Here is a 23,894-nt window from a genome sequence, read left to right on the forward strand (position 1 = left end):
AAAAATCTTCTGTAGTCAGATATTACTCCTCCTCACACTCACCTTGAACTTCTAAGTCTGAGAATTGCAAAAATAACTAAGTGTATAGAAGTGGTCATATAACCCAACAAATGAATAAATCATTGAGGGCAGTGGATCTCGATGTGTGGTCCCCAGACCAGTAGACTGAGCATCATCATTGGGAGACCTTGTTAACATCAGAAATTGGAGGGGGTGTGGGTAGTCATGTGTTTTAACAAGCAGGTAATTTTTTTTTCTTTTTTTTTGTTTATTTTGAGAGAGAGAGAGAGACAGTGACAGAAAGCATGAGAGGGGAGGTCAGAGGGAGAAGCAGACTCCCCATGGAGCTGGGAGCCCAATGTGGGACTCGATCCCAGGGCTCTGGGACCACAACCTGAGCCGAAGGCAGTTGCTTAACCAACTGAGCCACGAGGCGTCCACAAGCAGGTAATTCTGATACATACTCAAGTTTGAGAACCACAACTCTGGCTTATGATAAACAAGCCCAGATAACTGAATAATCTCAGTCTTCACTATAACTAACACTGCCTCATAATTGGGAGGTTCTGGGCACACATTTTTTACCTTTCCCCCAGATATCAAGGTCAAGATTCTACCATGGTGTAGAGCCAGGGCAATTCAACCTCCAACTCAAATCAGGACAGGGGGGGTTGGTTGGTGACAAAAAAGCAACTATAGCAAACATGAAGGGAGAGATCTATCTGTCTAGAATGGCACAGACTATTCCAGAAGCAGAAAGAGAAACATGAAAACTTTCAGATTTCCATTTCTTTAGTTTCCTGACTAGTATAGCCCCATTAGCAATGAGTAAGAACTTCTGAGAAATGATCCCTTTTGAAAGATATCAACAGAACTAAATTGAAATTGGTTACCTGAATAAAGCTCAGAAAATACTAAATATTTTAAGAGAAACAAAAAACATTACAAATTTAGAGAACTTTGAACTCAAATAAACTGGTGTCAAGTTCATCTTTAAGAATTTTAAGATCACAACTTATAAAATCTCTTTGAAATTACATTCTTGCAAGCCTCAAGAAATACATAAACAAAATCAGCAAAAATCATAGTAATCATGTTTTTGTTTTTTAAATGATTGCTTTTTCTGTAATTTTGAAATATAATTTTCATGCAGTCTAATGCAAACGATAATTAACATCTTTAATCTCTAACAATATTTATAAACACTAACAACTCTTGCTTTTTTTTCCATATGGTAAAATAGACATAACTTAGAATAATTTCTGCTTTTCATTTGGGAAATTGAGATAATGCTACGCAGTCTCTTTCTGAAAGCAGATAAAGATAAAAATTTGAAAAATATAAGTGACCTACCCTAGATCTTAGATAGAGAATCAGATATTCTTGGTTCCTCAACCAGTTTTAAGTCTATAATTCAATTTATGCCAGTAGTTCTTTTTTTAATTATATAGTTAAGTACTTTTACTAATTCAAATATCCAAGTTTGTCTGAAATGTACTAAGCCTGACATTCCTCCTGTGCAGGACCACACAGGCTTGAATAAATGGGAACCACTCCGCACAGGCACATTTGATCTGGAACTGGTTCGTTTGCTCCTGACCCCCACCTCTCTTTGCACCTGGGACAAACAGCTCCTCATTAGGCCATTCTGGCTGAGAGCTCCATTAGGCCCACATGCTTAAGTTGACTCTGACCCCCCGCAGAGGAGAGGGGGATCCAGAGGGCACATCACCATGGCAACACCCCACAACAGACCCAAGCCACTAGCACAGTGCTCCCATCTTAGAGGTTACCTGTAGATCCACCCCCCAAAAGAGATGAACAGATACTCTGCAAAACCTTATCATTTCTTATGTGGAAACTAGCCATCTCAGCGGCTAGGTATAAACACAAACTTTTCCATTTAGCTGTGGTTACCGCATTTCCTGGTTTGCCCTACACGATCCGGGTTTATCCTTGTTATGTCTGTGTAATTAGCAGTGCCCCTGTTCTCAATAAAAATTGCCCTAGATTAGAGGCGCCTGGGTGGCTGGCTCAGTCAGTTAAGCCTCTGACTCTTGATTCTGGCTCAGGTCGTGATCTCAGGGTCCTAAAATCAAGCCCCAGGTTGGGCACCACTCTCAGTGGAGAGCCTGCTTAAATTTTCTCTCTCTCCTCCCTCACACGTACTCTTTCTCTCTCTCTCAAATAAATAAATCTTTAAAAAAAAGATCATCCTAGATGATTCATTGAACAATTCATTAGACATCCTAGATTCATTAAACAATGAATTATATGGCCGTCCTACACAAAGGCCTATTTCAGCAAAGGGACAGGCATGAGAGACAAACCAGAGGCAAAGTTATTCATGGATGTTTGCCGGCCTACTGCTCTAGGCTACTTTCCATACTTTATTCAGTGACTGGAGACTCTTTTAACAATGATCTTAAAGTCCAACTAAATAAATAATTCTCAGGGACAAAGCAGATAGTAGGTCTTCTTCCTTCTGATTTCAAAGGTGCCTAGAACCATCCAGAGCCTACTCTGGGGTATGAAGCATACCCCTAGATGGTACAATGTGAGGAATCCATCTCTTTACCCAGTTCAGCTGTAGAAACATCACTTTTGAGAATATTATTTATAAATTCCTCCCCCAAAATGGCCCTGTGCCTACTATGAGAGCCATACTAAGTGAATCCAGATGCCCAAACGGAAAAGTGGCAAAAAGCAACAGAGCCTGATGATTGCACTTGTCCTTTCAACAAATATTTATGAAAAACAATGTGGCAGCCTTTATATCTTTGAAGCCAAACCTCAGATGTGTTTTGTTTGGTCCAGATAGGAATCTCAAATGTTTAAAATATTTGCTAATACTTTAAAATATGAAGTCATACAAAAAATCCAGACTTCCACTCTTAGGAAACCAGAAGCTCTGACAACACCAGACTTGTATCTCGTTAATGCAATTTGCAACTGGTGCTGAGTAACTCCCTGAGAAACAAGCATCACTCCTGGTCCTTGGTCCTTACTCAATCTCCACCTCACTCAACCAGATCCCATGCATTTGAGTTTGCAACCCTGCTATATAGCTGGAGATAATCCTTCATGGAACAACATCTGGCCTTTCAATTTAAGGATCCTCTACCAGGGATTCTCTAGGTTCAGAGTAAACTGGAATCCATATCTTTAGACCAAAGTCTCAACAGGGAAATGACAATAAACAGGAAAAGTTAGGGGTTTTTTTCTCTTTTATCAAATGGGCATATGGTTCCCAGTATTCCTACAGGATCAAAAGGAAGAAATGAGCCTAAGCCTGTTGTTATTTGTAAAACAATAGCACATTCAGCCTCAAACACCTAAATACATAATTAAGGTAAAAAGGGGGGGGGCATGTTTTTAATGATCCTCTAACAACGAAGCTGGGAAGGGCTCAACAGCCACTGTCAAGAATTTTAAGTGCTTCGACCTTAAAGAAACTTTGACCATCAATGACATTAGCCATGATGTATCAGATCTGAAGAAAATACTTTAACATAAGCTACCCAAAATCATAAAACATTCCTTACAGTCCTGGGAAAATGCAATTTCTTCCTCCTTACTGAGAGAACAAAAAAAAAAAAAAAAAAAAACAAACTTAATACAACAAAATTAGTGATAATTTTCAGATATCAAGAACATACTGCACTCCCATTTCAACAGAGGTAAAAGCTAAAAATAAGCTTTGAGCAAATAAGCACAAAGTGAAATGCATTTTAATCGTGGATTTAAATGTTGAGATCATTTGTAAAAAGGTATTTTAACGGTGGTCATATAACTTAAAACTGTTCTCTTCAGTTCTGAATGTTAAGGTATTAATCTAGCTTACAAAGTAATTGATGAAAGCTAAGACAATGAGCTTTTATTTTCTTCAATTCAACTACAGGCCTTTTGTGAATAACCCTTTCAATGACAGATGCTAAAATAATGAATTAAGAAAAAAAGCCTATTTGCAGGATGTTTTTCTGCCTTGACTACTATTAATTTCCCAGCTACTCAAGGAACAGCCGCATGTTTCAACTGAGACTTTGTTTACATATAGAGAACATTATTTTTCTAAAGCATCTAAAGCACTTTGCAAACATTAAAGAGCTGTTTTTAGAATAGCATTTCAGGGGCTTAGCACATGATAAAAACTCCTTACACTTTTATTTTAAAACGAGTTTTCAAAGACTTAATCACTGTCACAAAGTTTTGTTTAGATTCCTCCAACCATTGGTAAAGGGGCTTGCCTGTTTTTAAGAAAGTAAAAATGCACTTTTTGGTAACAGACACTTCAATTTAGTAGACTTTGGAGAAATATTAGAAAATAGATCTTGGCCTCTTTTACGAAATGGCTTTATAAATCTCCCAAGCTGGTATCTGTCTCCAATTAATGTGGAAACACACACACAACAACAACAACAACAACAACAAAACTGTTTAAAAAAAAAAAAAAGGCAAAACGAAACAAAAAGTTTTCTTTGCACTCAAAATCTAAACGCAGATTCCTACTTGGTGACATCGTTGTCGACTAACTTTTCCCTAAACTCCCAGACACGCAGGTGCTGCCGTTACTAGGACTCGACGTTCCACGTGGGTTAAGGTGCAACACTCCACCAAGGCGGAGAGTGAGTGCAGGGCCTCGAGGACCCCAACTCTCCAGTGCCTGGTCTCACGCACACGTACAGACGCAAACCAAGGCCAAGGCCAGGCTTCCCTCCTCCAGGCACACCCCAGACACCGCAGTCCTCCCAAGACGAGCGCTGCTCGCCGCGTCCTCCTGGGGCGCACCCGCTGCTCCACCACCCCGGGACCACTCTCCGCCTCCCTCCCGCTCTCCCGCTCACGTCGGGCGTCCGCTCCTGCCACCCCGCCCACCCCCGAACGCTGGCTCCAACACTCCTGGTCGTCGGGACAGGAGGAGTGGACGCTGGAGCGCGCCACGTGGAGGGCGCGCGCTTAGCAGCCCGACCACAGTCCATCAGCCCTTCTTCAGGGGTCCCAGTGCCTCCAGCCCCGCGACTCCTCCCCAGGGCGCCGGACCCTCCCCCGCGCCTCGAGCCTCCGTCTTGCCTGATTGGGGTCTGTGGCGCGGAACACGTGGCAGGCCATCTGGGACTCGGGGTCGTCGGGCTGCGCCTTGATCAGGTAGGCAAAGTAGGTGAGATCGTGGCTGTTGTGAATGAAGCGCGAGATGTGCTGTGCCTTGTGCTCGAAGATGAACACCGCCGGGTTGGGCTGCGCCGCCGCGGGGCCGACGCCCCCCGAGGCCCCGACGCCGGGAGCGGGGACACAGCGCAGGAAGGGCGCGCTAAGCACCAGGAGCACCTCGCGGGCGGCCGGCGCCCCGCAGCCGCCCGCCTCCGGCTTCTGGCTGCGCCGGCGGATCTCAGCCATGAGCCAGGGCAGCATGGGCAGCGTGGTCCTGCGGTCCAGGCACGACCCCCCCACGTACCACAGCCGAAACCGTTTGTCGCCCGGCTTCCCGAGGCCCGGCTGCGCAAGGGCGCCCGGCTCGGGCTCCAGAGGGTGCGGGAACGGCTCATCCTGAATGCAGCTGGGGGGCTCCATAACTCGCGCCCCACGAAGGCACCGAGGCGGCCGGGGTAGGCGCGCCGCGCCCCCGACTGCCGCGCTGAAGGCGCCGCCGAAACCGTGCCAGCTGCCGCACCCGGGCCCCGCGCCCTCTCTGGCACGGCAAGACCACGAACTCCGCGCTTCAGCGGCCCTGCCCCATGCGGCACTCCCCCCGGCGCGGCTCGCAGGCTCGGGCGGCGGGCACCCCGGGGAGCGCCCCGCAGCCGGACTGGCAGGAGAGGGCGGCTTAAATCGCCATCCTCCTTCCTCGCGCTAGCGCCTCGGGGCCGCACTTCCCCCTTCCTGCGCCGCGGACCCTGCGCCGCTGCCCGTCGCCGCCTGCTCCAGCGCTGCAGAGCCGCTGCGGCCGCCGCGCTCGCCCCGGGCAGGCAGATGGAGGCTGGGCGGGGAATGGGCTGTGGGCGGGCGGGGTGACTTGGGGCGGAGCTGACTCCTACCAGGGTGACCGGCTGTCACCTGGAAGGTCGGAGCCGCCGGGCTTCGGCGCGATCAGCCCTACGGAAAGGGCCTGCGAGTACTGTTCCGCTGGAAAACAACAATACCAAAACGTGGCCACGCTGGGCCGCTCCCCCTAGCTGTCGCCGCGGCCCGGCTCGCTGCTCCTCCTCCCAACTGTTCCCGTCCCTCCCTCGCGCCTTCCTTCCTTCCAGGCTGCTACTTTAATCGAGCTGCTACCCCGCCTCCCGCCGGGCGGGCGGAGAGCGTCGCCTCTAAGAGCTTTTCTGTGAAGTCGCCTCTCCGCCTCTTCCCCCGGCCCCTGTCCCAGCCCGCCGCTCCAAACCGCCCCTGGGCCAGCAGTCCTGCTGCTGGCGCGGGCACTGCCTGCATCTACACCGCCTCTCCCGGATCGCCGACGTCCCCGGCCCCTCGCGCGTCTCTGCTGCCCCCTGGAGAGGGGACCCCTCTCCGCTGGGCGTGGGGACTTCTTTTTTACGAACAGCATTTGCATGGTTTCAGTTCTTTCTGAAGACTTGCCTGACAATTTCTGAATCTTATTTCCAGATACTACCCAAAAGAATTCTGTTTTATCCATTTTTTGCACCCAGTTCAGAGGCAGTGTAGAGATTTCTCACCTTTTATATATTGCCGAGGTACACAGAAGACATTTTAAGGATAATTCGATCATTCTAACTTTAAAGTGGAGAAAGAAGTATTTTTTTTTCATTTTAGCAAATAAGATTCTCGTTCTTTTTGCTCTTACTGAATTATAATGAAGAATTCGATAAGTAAACAAAATAAATGGGAAACACACTGCAAGTTCCCAATTTTCCCCAAAGTACCTACAGAGAGAATGAAAACCCAAACCCCAAAGGTTTCTCACTGTTTTTAGTTTAATGGCATGCTCACTTTCTGTAAAGTCCTGGAGTTATTTTTTTTTTTTATCCTATTTATGTAAGATGATTATGATCAGTTGCCCTTAAGTATTCCTATACTGAATTTCTGGGTACACCCTGATAGTTCTCTTGTAAAAAAGCATCTAGGTTCCAAGAGACCTTATTAATTGTTTAGGTTTAATCACTTGGTTTATAACTACGCCACCTACCTTTGTGCAAAATGTCTTCAAGAAGCAGTGACAGGTTCTCAGAATGTAGACTGAAACCTTCTAGAACCTTACCAGTAACTTTCTTCTACAAATTCCCTAGGCCATTTCTCTAGGCCACATATGCCGGAACCAAAAAGAGGGGGAGAAAAGAACAAAGAACTGGGGAGAGCTTGAAAATTTTGTGGGTTCTACCAAGTCAACAAGCTTGGGAGCTAGGACTGAATTTGGAGCCCAGCAGACTATTTCCTACTGGTTAAAGAAAATGAAGCAATAAACTTTCACTCATTGACAGAAAAACAGAATTGTCTTTTATCTTGTGACATCCTGCCATTGCCTCCTGTTCTAAAAGCCTTAGCCTTTTCTTTGTAACATTTTTGCCATGTTTATCTTACTATGCAGTGAGTGTTATTATTGTCTACCAATCTCTGATCTTTGCATCCTGATACCGGGAAGATAGCTCTTCTCTGCCCCCTTAAATTTAGGCATGGGTCATAAGACTTGTTTTGGCAGTGAAGTAACTTGGGTCACATCTTAAGTAGAAGCGTTAAATTGCCAGTAGTTGTCACTCCAGCCCACCGTTCCCCTCCAGTGGTCATCACGGAAACATGTCCATAAAGAGGTTGCTTGTAATCAAAGCTCAGAAAGCTGAGCCAATGCAAGGAGGACAGCTGTCCTGAAGAATCTCCTGGGCCCACAGCACACTGCTTATGAGTGAAAAATAAACTTTCTGGTTCTGTTAAATCACTGGGATTATGGAGTTGTTTGCTACCCTATTGTTAATCTTATCCTGTTCAATAAAATTATTATACTATAGTATATTTATATAACTTATTTTATTATCATTTATATATTTGGATTTATTACATGCAGGAACTAGATGGTAAGTTATTCTTACCACTATTGTAACACCTGTAGGACCTTACAGAATTGCACGCACATGAAAAGTACTCCATTATATATTTGATCACTGAATTTTTAAAACGATAAGAAGACAAGACATGATTTTAAAATGTTCGGTAGGAATTACAAAGAATACGCAAGTCTATGAGGTTTACTAAATGGTGGAGGGACAAATCAACCTCTGACCCCCAACCCTTCCATTCTCAATCCCACCCTATCCCCAATAAAGGGTGAAAGAATATGTTCAGAAAAATATTTCCAATAATCTGCAAGAAATCTCTCTTGAATAGTCTTATAGGCACCACCGCCTGTGATACCCAAAAGTGACATCTTATATTAAACCAAAAAAATAGTGCTCTTCTAACATCCCAGTCTAAATCAGTGGTGTCACAGTTAATTAGAAGTAGTAAGACCTGGTCAAACCCTAGTTTAAAAATGTATACCACAAGAGAATTGTAAGGGCCTGAGCTGGTGTGGTGGTGTAAGCCTGGAAAGGTTTGTTGCAATGTCTTAGCTTGTCTCCTTGATGCTAAGCCCTTGTCTTTATTTCTCTGACTCTCTCTTTCTCTCTCTTCCATTCAGCGTCCCCATCCAACATCTACTTTTCTTCTCTGCTTAAAAATCTCTAAATGAGGGGCACCTGAGTGGCTCAGTGGGTTAAGCCTCTGCCTTCGGCTCAGGTCATGATCTCAGGGTCCTGAGATCGAGTCCCACGTCAGGCTCTCTGCTCAGCGGGGAGGCTGCTTCCCCCTCTCTCTCTGCCTGCCTCTCTGCCTACTTGTGATCTCCCTCTCTCTGTCATGTTAATAAAAAAATAAAATCTTTAAAAAAAAAATCTCTAAATGAAGATACATTTTTTTGAAGCTCAAAACACAAATCTTTCTGGTTTTGTATCTGTGGCTCCTGTCTTCCCGCTACCCAGACAGCGTCTCCATCCACAACCACATGGCTGCTCACTCTCTGGGCCTTCGTAGGCACTTTCCTCTCCCAGTTGCTCTTCTTCCTATCACCCCCAACAACTCTGAAATTCCCCCTCCCTCACCGGTCCTTACTTACTTGAATACCCATTCATCGTTCAAGACCCAACTCAAAACTCACTCTTCTGTGAAGCTGTTGCTCATCTCCCCAGTTAGTGACCCTCTCTTCTTTGCGCTTTTTTTTTTTAAAGATTTTATTTATTTATTTGACAGAGAGAAATCACAAGTATGCAGAGAGGCAGGCAGAGAGAGAGAGGAGGAAGCAGGCTCCCTGCTGAGCAGAGAGCCCCATGCGGGACTCGATCCCAGGACCCTGGGATCATGACCTGAGCCGAAGGCAGCGGCTTAACCACTGAGCCACCCAGGCGCCCTTCTTTGCGCTTTTTAAGATTATAGCGCTTAAGGCATTCTCTGTAATTACCTGGTGATTTGTCTGTGTTCCCCCCACTACAAAGAGGGCATTTTGAGAGAAGGATTATTTTTATTGTTGTTGTTGCTGTTCCATACTTTCCTCCAGCGAGGTAGCTGACATGTAATAGGTGCTTAATAAATGTTGACTGAATGAATGAACTGAATAATAGCAAATTCAAATTGAAGAGACCAAAGATTATAAAGAGAGTTTTAATATCACAGAAGGGATATACCAAATGATATAATCAGCTTATTTCATAAACATACTAAATATATCTACTAGCTAACTATGAAGTACTGGAAAATAACGGGATGCCTCCCAACAACTGTAATGGAGCTCTGAGTGGAGGTGGCAAGGAAAGCACAAGTGTTTGTGACTGAATAAGATTTTGAGATAATAATCCGGTTTTTCCTCCATTGTTCCTTGGTTCCCTGTGACCTTCCCTCAGCCCAGGCAGCCAAGGCAGTGCATCTTCTCTGCTCCAGGGGAAGGATGACACAGCAAAATACAGATAACAAAAGAGTCCATTCTTAGCCTTGAGGTCCCAAAAGCTAAGGACCTGGCAAAGGCAAACCATTTAGAGTATGTGCGCCGTATCATTTTCTCCTGCTTTAGAAACTTAAAAAAGTTTTCCCAACCTTGGGAAATGGAGATGAAGAAGAAATAAATAAGAGGTAACTACTGGGAAGACAAAATACAAATGTATAACTTTTTTTTTTTTTTAATATATCCATCCAGTGAAAAGAATAGGGAATAAGAAAGAGAAAAAAAGAAAACAAAATTAGAGTATGATAATAGAAAACTTAAAATAGTATGGCTATAATAACTCCAAATAGTAACTATAATAAATGGCAATTATTAGTTTAACCCACCAAAAGATAACAACTTAAAGATCCAGGAACCTGCTGCTTACAGAATCACTTCAAAAACACAACCATACAGAAACTGTACAGTAAATAGAAAAAAATGTATCAGGCACAAATGAATGAAAAGAAAGCCCGAGTAGTGGTTTCAATATCCAATTAAATAGAAATTGAGGCTTATGAAGGGGAGGTCACAAAGAAAGATTTTCCAGGGAAAGCACTAAGATATTATTTTTTAAACACATATGCGCTAAGGAAATTGCTTTCAAATATATAAAACAACTAAGAGAGCCACAGGAAAAATAAATACATCAACATTTTTTTATGGTGATTTTAACAAATCATTCTCAGGGATGCCTGGGTGGCTCAGTGGGTTAAAGCCTCTGCTTTTGACTCAGGTCATGATCCTAGAGCCCTGGGATCAAGCTCCACATCAGGCTCTCTGCTCAGCAGCGACCCTGCTTCCCCCTCTCTCTCTGCCTGCCTCTCTGCCTACTTGTGATCTCTGTCAAATAAGTAAAATCTTAAAAAAAAAAAATCATTCTCAGATACAGTGAGATTAAGTAAACTATGTATAATCAAATCTATAAATTTGATGAATAGAAAATGCAAAATTTTTATACAGTACCTATGGAAGAAACAAAAATTGACGATGCACTGTGTCATATAAGAAACCCATAAATTCCAAAGAATTGACATCATATAGATGTTGTCTGATTATTCAAGGTAAATTAAAACCAAAAACATAGATCTAAAAATCACTACATCTGGAGAGTAAAAATATAATATTCAATATTCCTGGTTAAAAAGAAAATTATAAAAGAAAATTTTAATACATGGAATTATTTTTTTAAAGATTTTATTTATTTGAGAAAGAGAGGACGAATGGGGATAGGAGCAGAGGAAAAGGGAGAAGCAGACTCCTGCTGACCAGGGAGCCAGACCAGTCCATGGGGTTCAATCCTAGGACCCTGAGAATATGACCTAAGCCAAAGGCAAACCCTAAATGTACTAAGCCAGCCAGGCACCCCTTAATACATGGAATTAAATGATAAAAGTAATTTAATGTCAAAACTTGTCAAATATAGGTAAATGTAGTGATTAAAATAAATAATAAAATCAAAAATTTTGAAAAAAATGAAAAAATTTTTATTGGGGATTTTTTTTTTTTTTTGGCTCAGTCTGTTAAGCATCTGTCTTCGGCTCAGGTCATGATCCCAGAGTCCTAGGATTGAGTCCTGCATTGGCCTCTTAGCTCAGCCAGGAGCCCACTTCTCCCACCACCTGCCACTCCCCACTCCTTGTGTTACCTCTCTCTCTCTCTCTAACAAATAAAATCTTAAAAAAAAAAAAAATGGATGAACATAAATGAACAAAAACTCAACTTAAAAAAATAGGAAAAAATGTCATAGAGAAGCCCAAAGAAATATAAAGGGAGAAAGTAATAGAGTTAAGTTTAGAAATTAGGAAAATAAAAAATGGGAAAACAATAGAAGGGAATAACAAATAATAGTCTCTTCATGTCTATTGATCAATCATCTGTATTTCTCCCTGAAGGATTTGGTGTTCATATCTTTTGCCTTTTTTTTTTAAACCAGGGTTCAACTTATAGAATTGTCCTGTATTAAGGTATTAGGGATAGTAACATTTTGTCCAAAATATATTTTGTATGTTTTTCCCAGTTTATCATTTATCCTTTTTGAACATAACAAAAAGAGAGAATACAGATTTTTTTTTTCAAACATTCATGGAATATTCAAAGAAATTACACCTGCCTTTTGACATTGTTTAAGATGTCTTTATAAAAATTAATTATTCATTTATACCAGACCACACCCCAAATATAGGCATTACTTATTAATGCTCTTGACAGATAAATGGATGACAAGAATTATAAAAGTGCTGTTTTTCTAAAAATTAGGAAATTAAAGCACAAAGTAAGTGGGCAATGAAAGTAATGTGATAGAAAATGAGTGGAATGAATAGCAACTGATTGCTAATCAAATGCACAGTGCTTTGCAAACAGAAGGTGATTAATAAATGTCTGGCACATGAATGGATTTACAGCTCTCTCAAATGCCAAAGAACAGAATCAGTTAGTTTCAGAAGTTAAAAATTTCTACAGAGGAAACAGATTTTTCTTCTACCATAAGGCTGAGATAATTTTACTATACCTATTTTTGTCTGACTGTATAATTCAGAAGTGCCTCAAGTGATCTAAAAAACTCTGTTGTCATAAAACCAATTTGAGAGGTGAAAGGAAGCAGGATTAAAATGAACATTTATTTTGTGCATGCCCTCAAGTCAAAGAGCTCCATCTCAATAAAGCATATGAAATCAGCCATACGTTGGGAAGTACCGTATATTTGAGTGAAGATATTAGTGTAGCAAGATTAGATATTTTCCCCACTAAACACTCCTTTATCACTGAATGAAATTTCACATTTATGCTCAAAATTGTATAGATTTACATTGGTATTATTGACTATTTTCTCTTGAACTTAGTGGAGTTTTTGCCACCAAAACTATATTGATACCACAAAAAAACTGCCTCTTTATAAGAAAACTTCTTGTTTACTTACTATTTCTAATGGGCCCTAAGAATCTTAAGAAGGAATCTATTTTAAGTCTCTCATGGATCAACTGTTTCATATATTCCTTGATGATTTTAAGATGCAACTTTCAAGCTTCTAATATAATAGGGATTAAAAGGAACAAATATATAAGTAGTATTTTTTTTAAGATTTTATTTATTTATTTGACAGACAGAGATCCCAAGTAGGCAGAGAGGCAGGTGGGGGGAGCGGGGGAAGAAAGCTCCCCACTGAGCAGAGAGCCCAGTGCGGGGCTTGATCCCAGGACCCTGGGATCATGACCTGAGCCGAAGGCAGAGGCTCAACCCACTGAGCCACCCAGGTGTCCCTATACAAGTAGTATTTTTAACACCCATTATTGTTTGGAATAGATGACATATGTAGATGGTAGAAAATTCTAGAAGTTACAAAAAAGAGGGGTGCCTGAATGGCTCAGTTGGTTAAGCATCCAACCCTTGATTTCGGCTCAGGTAATGATCTCAGGGTCCTGAGATCAAATCTTGTGTGGGGCTCTACGCTCAGCAGGGAGTCTGCTTGAAGATTCTCTCCTGCCCCACCTCCAGCTCACTCTCTCTCTTAAAAAAAAAATAAGGCTATAAAAAATAATAATAAGATTACCAAAAAATAAATAAATCAATACAGCAAAATACAAGCCTTCCTTCTACTCCTTTCCCCAGCAACCCATTTTCTTTCTGGAAGCAGCCATTTTTTCAAATTTTTATGTATGGATCTAAAAATGAATTAATAATAGCCACCATTTGTTGAGTACTTAAACTCTGTACAAATGATCCTCAGGACAATCATGTGGGTTTAGTAGTACTGGCTTTTTTTTTCTTCTTTTTTTAAGGAGATATATCCCATTTTTGCTGTGGCCTCTTCTCTAGGATTAGTTGTGAAGAGTCTCTTCTACCAGTCTGGGATCATTCTCTGGATTATTTATACTGATGTGGGTGTTATCTAGGCTTATCTGTGGAACAAGGAGAGTATGGACATCTTGTGAGTTGGTTCTACCAACTCAACCTGCTTGGGAGCTTGGACTGGATTTGGAACCCCGGCAGACCATTTCCTAATGGTAAAAGAAAGTGAAGCAATTAACTTTCCCTCCTGGACAGAAAAACAGAAGAATTGCCTTTTACATCATGTGATACCCTAATTGTGATTACCTCCTGCTCTAAGAGCCTTTAGTATTTTCTTTGTGACTTTTTTGTGATGTTTATCTTACTATGCAGTGAGTAGCATTACCATTTACCAATATCTGATTCTCTCTGCATCCTGACACCTGGGAAGATAGCTCTTCTCTGCCCCCACTTAAATTTAGGTGTGGTCATAAGACTTATTTTGGCAGGAAGGGGGGGCCTGAGTGGCTCAGTGGGTTAAGCCTCTGCCTTAGGCTTATGTCATGATCTCAGGGTCCTGGGATCCAGCCCTGCATGGGGCTCTCTGCTCAGCAGGAAGCCTGCTACCCCCGCTCTCTCTACCTGCCTCTCTGCCTACTTGTGATCTCTCTCTCTCTCTCTGTGTCAAATAAATAAAAACAATAAAATATTTAAAAAAAAAAAAAAAAGACTTGTTTTGGCAGTGAAATTATTTGGGTCACGTCTTAAGTAGATCTACTGAGAGGCTATAACCTGCCAGTCTGGAATATAAACTATCTCTTATTTACAGTTTCTTAAGCAAATAAGGTTCTCAAATTAAGATATGGCCTAAGGATAAAGGATAAAGGTCAAATCAAAGGTTTGGCCCTAGGACACTTTTTTAGGGCTTCTAAGGAATTTAAATTGGTGCTTTCTTTCTCAGCTAAACCAAATGGCATTTTGAAAGCACAAAGATAAGTCTCACAGAAGCCTGATACCAAAGTAGCAATAAATCAGTCTCAAAGGAGAAAACTGTTTTGAAAACAATTGTGGCTTGACTTCTAGAGCATAGAGTGGGCTTTGATCTCAAATATAGAAAGCCCCCAGAGTTCTTAAGGGAATTGTATTAGCAAAAGTACTGCCAGGCTAGACTCATAGGGACCGTGACTGTTCAAATTGTAAAGAGGTTCCTGGACCCCTAACTTAACACAGACAGGAACAGGCTGAGAAGTTGTTCAAAGGACATGTAAGGAGATACAATGGAATCAAGCATTTGGAATTTTATGTAACTGTGGGATATCAGAGCAGTCGAATCAGAAGAGTTGAACATATAGTTCTGAATCTTAGGAGACATTTATGGGCTAAATGTATAAGTCTGTGAGTCTTTAGTACATAGTAAAAATACAGAAGTAGAAATATAAGCTTTCAGCCTTAAATGAAGGCTGAGGACCCCACATCACATTATTCAATGAGAATCCTAAATAGAAAGAGAGAATTGTTGACACAAGTGCTTTTGAGAGTGCAAGGCACTGGGCTAATTTTACAACATTGTCCTATCAGTCAGGTTCTTGGAAAGAAAAAAAAAATCATCCTAAATGAGTTCAAGTTAACACTTGAATCAGGGGTGCCTGGGTGGCTCAGTTGTTGGGCGTCTGCCTTCAGCTCAGGTCATGATCCCAGGGTCCTAGGATCAAGCCCCGCATCAGGCTCCCTGCTCCGCGGGAAACCTCTTCTCCCTCTCCCACTCCCCCGTGTATGTTCCCTCTCTCACTGTGACTCTGTCAAAAAAACGAATAAAATCTTTAAAAAAAACTTCAGTGGCAGGATTACAAAGGTATGGGAAGATATGATGGAAAAAAAAAACAGTATCGAGGGATTTGAGAGACTTGCAACAATGGGAAACTGTTATGACACCTAGAACCAAAAAATCAAGAGTAAAAAATTGTTAATGGAACTTCATGGGAGGCACGGCCCAGCAGAACCTTTCACTGGAGAAGGACACAGATACTGCCAAAGATACAACACAGAGCAGGACAGGAGCAGCGAAGAAACACCCCGACCTTGCTGTCCTCCTGTGTTAAATCTCCTGCTGGTGTATCTCCCACTGGAAAAGCCAAAAGAGCACAGGTGATACATTTTTCAAAGGACAATATTCCAGAGCATAAAGCAAAGGAGATAAGGGCAGACAATGTATCTAGATAAGTAAGTAGAGAATAACACAGGTGTTAAGGTAAAGGAGAAGATTTAACAATACTGATAAATCACATATCGTAAACCCACAAAGAATATGTAGCATGAGCCAGGTGGGAAGAAGGTCACGTTCAATTTGCATATACAGGTTCTGTCCCTTATAAATATCAGTCACTGGACAGTTCACTGAGAAGGACAAAAAGAATCTCTTTCGTGATAGTCTACTTTTTAATTATAAAAGGATTATCATCATCATCTTCTTTGGAATGGAACATTAACTCAAGGCAATAGATACCGTAAAGTTTTGTTTTCCATTTTGTTATGGTACTGTATTTTTGCACTACATCAGTACTGCGTGAAAATTCATTGTGAAAATTGCCTCTACACATCTACATTGTAAAATATACCCAGCACTGGGATGACTAAGGTCCTACTATAAACCTAGGAACTTTCTTTTGTCACTCCACTGGTATTTAATTGGCATGAGACAGATTGCTAATCAGGCCATTTATTTTGGCCTTCTCCTTATAGACCTATTTAAACAAAACAGTCTTTGAGAGTCTCACATCTTCATGTCAACACAATGGCAAGTATCTTTCCTACATGATATGGATGATAATTACAGTCTTAGAAGCTGATCACATCAACCATAACGTGCTGACAAAGGAAAGATTGCCCAGGAAACCCTGGGGAACATCAACATTTAAGAGAAATACAGACCAAAATGTAGCCTGCAAAAAGATGGAGAAGGATGAACCAGACACTAGGGAGAATGTGGTATTATAGAAACCTCGTGAAAGAAGTGGTCCACATGTTTAAATGCTGCCTACAGATCAAAGTGAGAACTGAAGTGGTTCCATGCATTTCAGCCACAAGCTGGTTATTGGTGACCACAATGAAAGCACTTTCACTGGGAGCCATGAGAGCAGTAGCTAGAAATCTGTGTGTTGCAGACTGAATAAGATAGGCAGACATGAAAACACCGAGTACAGACAATGTTTTAGAGATGTTTGGCTGTGTAGAGGAGAATAACAAGCTAGTCGCTAAGGAAGGAGTTATGGTGAAAGACTTTTTTTGGCCTGGTTGGTTTTTCACTGGAAGAGCATTGAGCATGGCTAAAGGCTATTGGCAAAGAGGCAATAGTGTGAGACCAGCTGACTCTACAAAAGAGAGAATGGATGGAGCATGGTGTTTGTTAAAAAGTAGATGCTCAGTTAAGTATTTATTAAATAAATGAGTATATTCCTTGACAAGACAGAAAGGCATTTAATCCAGAAGCCAGGTGAAGAAATTATCCTAAGACAAGAGGTGGGATATCTCTTCCATCAGAAAAGCCAAGAAAAGGAAATAAGGTGGATACAGCATATTTGGAAGATGTTGTATGAAGAACTGGAGAAACTTCCATCAGATGACTTCTTTTTTCTCTGTGAAATGAAAGATGGGATCATCTGATGGAAATAAGGGTATATTGGAGCCACCGAAAAGAATGAAAAAAGTTGATGAAATAGTTTCATGTTCTGGAAAGACACTTCAGAGGAAAGCCTCTTGAAGCACCTGCCAGCCTCTGCTGTATGTGTGGAGGCTCATGAAAGGGGTTGACCCACATGCACTCCCCATCCTGGGCCTCAGTATTGAATCAGATCTTCTGGCACCTTTACCTGTTCCTTAAAACTTAAAACTCTAGGCCACAAACTTTAATATTTATTTTCTCCTTTCTTTTCTTTCTTTCTTTTTTTTTTCTTTTTTTAAGATTTTATTTATTTATTTGTCCGAGAGAGAGTGAGAGAGGGAGCACAAGCACGGGGAGTGGGAGAGGGAGAAGCAGGTTTCCTGTGGAGCAGGGAGCCTGATGTGGGGCTTGATCCCAGGACCCTGGGATCATGACCTGAGCTGAAGGCAGGCACTTAACAACTGAGCCACCCAGGTGCCCCTATTTTCTTGGCAGTGCTCCAGCAGATTTGAAAAATGATGGCTCCCGAGAGTCCACAGCCTTCCACAGTTCGTTCTCCCCACCTGGACAGTGTTTCATCATTCCATCTTGAGGACATTTCTTAAAGCTCACTACAGTTCTGACACCTGGCTGCCAAGATACTGAAACAACCATCAAGGCACCCACCAGTCTTCAAAGGAGTAAACTGAGCATGAGATGTATGAAGTAAGATAGAGCTACTTCACTGTCTACATAGTTCCTTCTCACAGAAATTGAGCCATCTTTGGGCAGGGAAGCAAGGGCCCCAGAAGCCTGACTGTAAGCCCCCACTCTAGCCTCCCAACAGCTTAGCCTCTTCAGTCTTCCATGTGGCCGATGGTGGAAAGGACTTCTCCCTCCAAGAAGAGATCCTACTTCAAAATCTACAGCACTCTGACCTTAGCCCATGGCAACAAGGAAACCCTATTAGGACATAACACAGAAAACCTAGCACTCCCCTACAGGAGAAAATAGTCATAAGACAAGTGAGTTTGTTACACAATCAGAAGAACTGCCAAATCTGTATAAGGATAAATACTACAACCCAACATGAAATTGAACAGAAGATTAAATGAACTATATGTTGATTTGGAGTCATTACCTAACCAATAGATAATATTATACAATGCATTTTTTTAAAAGATTTTATTTATTTATTTGACAGATAGAGAGCATAAGTAGGCAGAGAGGCAGGCAGAGAGAGAGGAAGGGAAGCAGGCTCCCTGCTGAGCAGAGAGCCCGATGCGGGACTCGATCCCAGGACCCTGAGATCATGACCTGAGCTGAAGGCAGCGGCTTAACACACTGAGCCACCCAGGCGCCCCTACAATGCATTTTTTAAACAAACTCTAGGGACTTTTAAATCAGTTCTCCACAAAATTTAGCTTCATAGAGAACTTGGTGAAAATAACGGATTATCTAGTAGTGAGATTACTTAAGAGAAAACAGTGGAAAAGGTGGCCTAGAGAATTCATTTTTAAGCAAATGGGTGAAGGGAAGGGATGAAAGAAAGAAAAAAAACAATGGCTGAAGGGTTAAAAATACCCTGAGAAGTGGTGGGACTGCTTCTGGTTTAGTTCTTAAGTTTTTGCATCAATTTGCTCTAATGTGTGTTAGGTTATTTAGACAAAAGGTTAGGTTATTTAGACAAGGCCATTTTTTTTCAGGGTTATGGGTATAAATCTAGAGAAGAATTAGTCATCTCTACTCCATACATACATTTTATTAAAATTCCACTGCTTTCTCAGCTACTCATTGTGATAGTCCCTGTTTTAAAGTAATTCTCCTTTGTTAAGTGATCCATTGTTTTCCTTAAAGGGGGGGGGGGCAATGAGAGGTAGATCTCTGAAAGAGATCTATTTCTTCCTCTTCTTCTTCTTCTTTTTTTTTTTTTTTCCTTTCTTGTTGCTTTGCAAAAACAACAGAAAGATTCCTGGAATAAAGGAAAATCTATCTTTTTGGACCTCCCCCATTTAAAAAGTGTGGGAAAACTTACTTCATGTTCAAAATAAGCAGTAAAAAAGAATTGCAGCCAGATTTCATGCAAAATTATTGTAAGAAGAAAAGGAATAAGGGGCAGGATAAAATCCCCACACACTATGATGAAAACACTTCAGGAAGACATGCCAACAAATTGGGAAACTGTAAAATCTAATATTTCAAAATAAGCTAAAAATTTTTTAACAAAAGTATAAAAGCCATTAAAATTAAGCACATAAATTAGCATTAGAAAAACTCAAAAACTGCCAAGCAAGAACCTGAGGTTTTATTTTATTTGTCTTTTTAAAGTTTTATTTATTTATAAATAAAATAAAATAAAATTCTAAAAATAGAGAGAGTGGAGGGGGTTGGAGCAGGGGAGACAGAGAGGATGAATCCTCAAGCAGACTTCCTGCTGAGCTCGGAGCTGGTTGCTGGGCTTAATCCCATGACCCTGAGATCATGACCCCAGTTCGAAATCAAGAGTAGGACACGTAACCAACTGAGCCACCCAGGCGCCCCAGGATCTGGGGCTTTAAACAAAGATGCCAAGAATTTTGCTAAATTTCTTTTTTTGCTAAATCTTTTCCCACCAAAGATTAGCTTGAGCCAACTCTCAGGCTTTGCATGGCCCTCAGCAATGTGGACACACAATAGCAGATTAGGCGTGATAGCTTTCCCTGAACAAGAAAACAATGGGAAAGCAGAAGGAAAAGTGACAAAGGCCAAGAAAATGCAAAACATTTGAAAGGTTCTCTTGTGCAAACAAAAAGACTGACTGTAACAGAATATCATGAAAGGAAAAAAATGCAGATTGTGCAGCAGAAGGAAATTTAAATGCCCAACTTGAAGCAAGCACGGTTAAAAGTCTTCTGAGCCAGAAATGACCTTATTACGACCTACGAGAAGCAAAACACATGCTCAACAAGGTGTGAAGGTACGACCAGGCACTGAGTGCGGGAAGTACTGCCCTCTTACTATAGCTTCCAATGACTGTTCATTGCAGGAATCAGGACTTCCTTCTAGTAAAGGATGAGGTGCAAAAGAATGTTCCCTTAAGACAAAACTGCTGAAGTCTGAATTGATCAGGAGGCCCACCTGTCTGAGCCAATAGCCAGCAGTGTTGAAATCCATAATGGAGGTCACAAAATGAAGTTTTCCAATACCCTAAAATACCAGCTGGATCTCTTAGTTCAGGAATGATGCCAGAAGAATGGTGAGCCTTGTTTGGTATGAATAGCAACAGAAAGTTTTTGGATTAAGCCTGTGGGAGGTAGAGTTTTCTTCACTGCATATGACTATATTACGAAAGCAACTGATATTTGGGAAGACAAAATTTTCTATGTCACCCCCCTCTTTGTTCTGATATAGTTCTATATTTACCAGTGGAATACCTCTTCTGTAGCTATTGCCTTTGTCCTAACCATTAACATAGGGAGAAAATGCACTTGAACAAACAGGAACACGCCTCCAGTTCTAGAAGTAATACTGTAAAGGCCTATTTAGCCAGAGGATTCCATCTTGGATTAAATAGTAATTTTTTTGTTTTTGCAGTAAAATTTAAACTGTCCCTGTCCCCCCTTCCCCCAGGGGACTTACTTGAAAACAAGTTCCAGGGTACAAAGCCCAAATATAAGGGTGGGTCAGGCCAGGTGGAGACATCCGATCAGTGTGGTGGCGCATACTGTCTCCCTAGTTACCAAGGAGTTTGGGCCCTGCCCTTTGGGCACCTTTTGGGCACCAATTCTGATCAAGGTGATAGGCTGCTTAAAATATCTACTAGGGTAAATTGTAATTCAATTGATCACTTATGTGTGACCTAACATGACTATGCAGCTTTCTCTGTGTGTTACAATTTCGTTGGCCACCTGTGCGTGGCCAGGCCCAACCACATGGCCTTTGCCCTTAAAAACTAGTCTGAAGCAGACAGAGGTTGCCCTCTCTGTAAGAGGCACAGCCCCGAATGTTCGGTTTGATTCTTGATACTTGGCACGAAATAAAGCTTTGCTTGACCTTCGCTTTGTATCATTCTCACTCCTTTAATCACGGACCCATTATTGGGGGCCCCAACATTGGGGACCCAACAATACAACTTTTGAGCCGGAGGTAGAGGGGTTCTGACAATGGTTGTATGACTTACCTAGTCTTCTCCCTATTCTCTAGCTCCAGATATTTTAGAGAGTTTTAAGTAAAACTTAAAGGGGGATGCTTACCAAATGAGGGACTCTACTACAAAGACTGGTAAAGACCAAACCAAACCAGTCTGCACCAAGGCAGACTCCACGGCTGGCGTTTCACTGACTTGTTCCCTCATTATAATACTAAAAATCACACCCAGGGGTGGGGATTTAACATACTAATGAGACATTGACGAAACGTGTTCTGTCCGCTGAAACTGTGTGCCCAACTTCCTGTACCTCCCTGCCCCTACATGCTTAGACATCCCTCCTTTCCCACTTCAGTCTCTGTAAAAATTTTCCCTTGCCTTTGTCTGGAGAGCCAGCAGGAAGGACTTTTTCCTTTGTGCTGTCTCCTTTGTGCTCAAGCATAAGCCCCTATAAAAGCCTTGCCTGGAACTTCCAGCTTGGCCTCTAGGAAATTTCAATTGCTTGGAGAGCACAAGGACCAGAGTGAGTAACTTAAGCCCCTGTAAGTCTCTGCTTTTTTGATTTACTAAGCAGGAGGCAAGCATTCATTATAGCCTTGGTAGCTTCTGTTATTTGGGCCTAGGCGTTTTCCTCATATGTAAATGTGCTCTGTTTAATAAAACAAAAGGTTTTTGTGAGGTAAAAAATGAGGGAACTCAGAACAAAAATTTTAAAAAATGTTAAGGAAGCATAAACAAGAAACACAAGAGCATATAACAGTAACAAATAATGTTTTAGCAGAAATCGAAGTTTAAGAAGAGAAAAATGTTAAAAATCAAAAAGAAATGAAGAAGGAGGTAAATCGGTTTTGAGAGAAAGTGACAGATAAAGGACACGTTCCTACATATGTATGCCAGAAGTACCCCAGGGAGAGAACCAGAGCAACAGAACAGAACAAAATAATCTAAGAAAAAATTTTTGAAGGAAAGAAACAAAACAGAAAAACCTGTAAAATATACTGAAAAGCATACCTGGAAACACTGACACCAAAATGGCCAATGCCAAGAATTATTCTAGTAAAACAAATGAATTTTTTTAAATATTTTATTTATTTATTTGACAGACAGAGATCACAAGTAGAGAGGCAGGCAGAGAGAGAGGAGGAAGCAGGCTCCCTGCTGAGCAGAGAGCCCGATGCCTGGCTCCATCCCCAAGCGGAAGGCAGAGCTTTAACCCACTGAGCCACCCAGCTGCCCCACAACAAATGAATTTTAAAGGAAATCTTTAAATATTCTATTGTATCAAGGCAAACACCAACAGCTTCTTAAACAGCTCACTTACGAGAGAAAGAATATTAATTGCCAGATCTTTCTACCTCAACCCTTTATGGGTTGAAGATAATAATAGAGTGCGATACTTAACACACTCAAGGCAAGAAAAAATGACCTAAGGGTTTTGTACCGTGCAAACATATTCAAGAATAAAGACTATAGACAAACACTTATAAACATTCATGAAATACTGTTTACTGCCCCTTTCTAAGATTATCTACTAGAGAATGAGCTTCGAACCACCAAAATGGCTGGACAGACTTCAATATCTTGACCTATGGAACTAAGACTAAATAATGACATAAAGGAGAGAATATAATATGTTATTGGTCACATGATCTAATAAAGTAGACTACAACGATCAAACATAGGAAGAGTAGGTGTGAGATGGGGAGAACATATGAAAAGTAGAATAAGCTACCTGATTACCTTATAGCTATTCCCTAGAAATAAGAGGATATTACTTCACATCAGATGCTGGGAGACAGAAAGAGAAGGAAGAAAGAAGAGGTAGTTGGCCAATTTCAATTATTTCTCATAGTAGAGAACAAATAGAAAGTTACTAAAGGTATGGTATTAAGGTATTAGTATACAACAGACATCCAAGCAAAAATACAAATTTTACCAGTAAAAGATATCCGGAGAGAAAGAGAGAAGGAAGGTGGGAGTAAGGAGAGAGGAAACAAAGATTATTTGGTATAAAACATACATATGTGTAAATGTAATCTGAAGACAACATGGCAGTATGGAAGTCCTAGCTAGAGCAAGTACACGAGAAAAAGAAATAAAAGGCATCGAAATTGGGAGGAAATAAGTGAAACTGTCACTATTTGCAGATGACATGGTATCATATACAGAAAATCCTAAAGACTCCATCAAAAACTGTTAAAACTACAAAAAGACAGGGTGCCTAGGTGGCTCAGTCAGTTAAGCTTCTGCTTTCAGCTCAGGTCATGATTCCAGGGTCCTGGAGTAGAGCCTCACATCAGGCTCCCAGCTCAGCAGGGATCTTGATTCTCCCTCTCCCTCTACCAATCCCTTGCTCATTCTCTCTCTCTCTATTTAAAACTAAAAAAAGAAAACTCAAAAAAAAAAAAAAC

The 23,894-nt window shown here is 41.5% G+C and overlaps 2 protein-coding genes across 5 annotated transcripts in view; one reads left to right on the top strand and one right to left on the bottom strand.

Annotated features, from left to right (window-relative positions):
• The window catches only part of TBC1D4 (TBC1 domain family member 4), a 192,459-nt gene extending 185,945 nt beyond the window's left edge, over window positions 1–6,514 (bottom strand). The window contains exon 1 of one of the 4 annotated variants that reach the window (XM_082701236.1): window positions 5,071–6,514. In XM_082701236.1, coding sequence (XP_082557362.1) covers window positions 5,071–5,568 — 498 coding nt within the window. In that variant the 5' untranslated portion in view covers window positions 5,569–6,514. The remainder of the gene's footprint in view (window positions 1–5,070) is intronic. The other 3 variants (XM_082701237.1, XM_082701238.1, XM_082701239.1) reach the window with 3 other exon arrangements.
• Window positions 5,069–23,894, top strand: part of UCHL3 (ubiquitin C-terminal hydrolase L3) — a 105,191-nt gene continuing 86,365 nt past the window's right edge. The window contains exon 1 of the mRNA XM_082701245.1: window positions 5,069–5,145. The gene's annotated coding sequence lies outside the window, so the exon portion shown is untranslated. The remainder of the gene's footprint in view (window positions 5,146–23,894) is intronic.

This window comes from Mustela nivalis, assembly GCF_964662115.1.
Source record: "Mustela nivalis genome assembly, chromosome: 15".
Lineage (NCBI taxonomy): Eukaryota > Metazoa > Chordata > Mammalia > Carnivora > Mustelidae > Mustela > Mustela nivalis.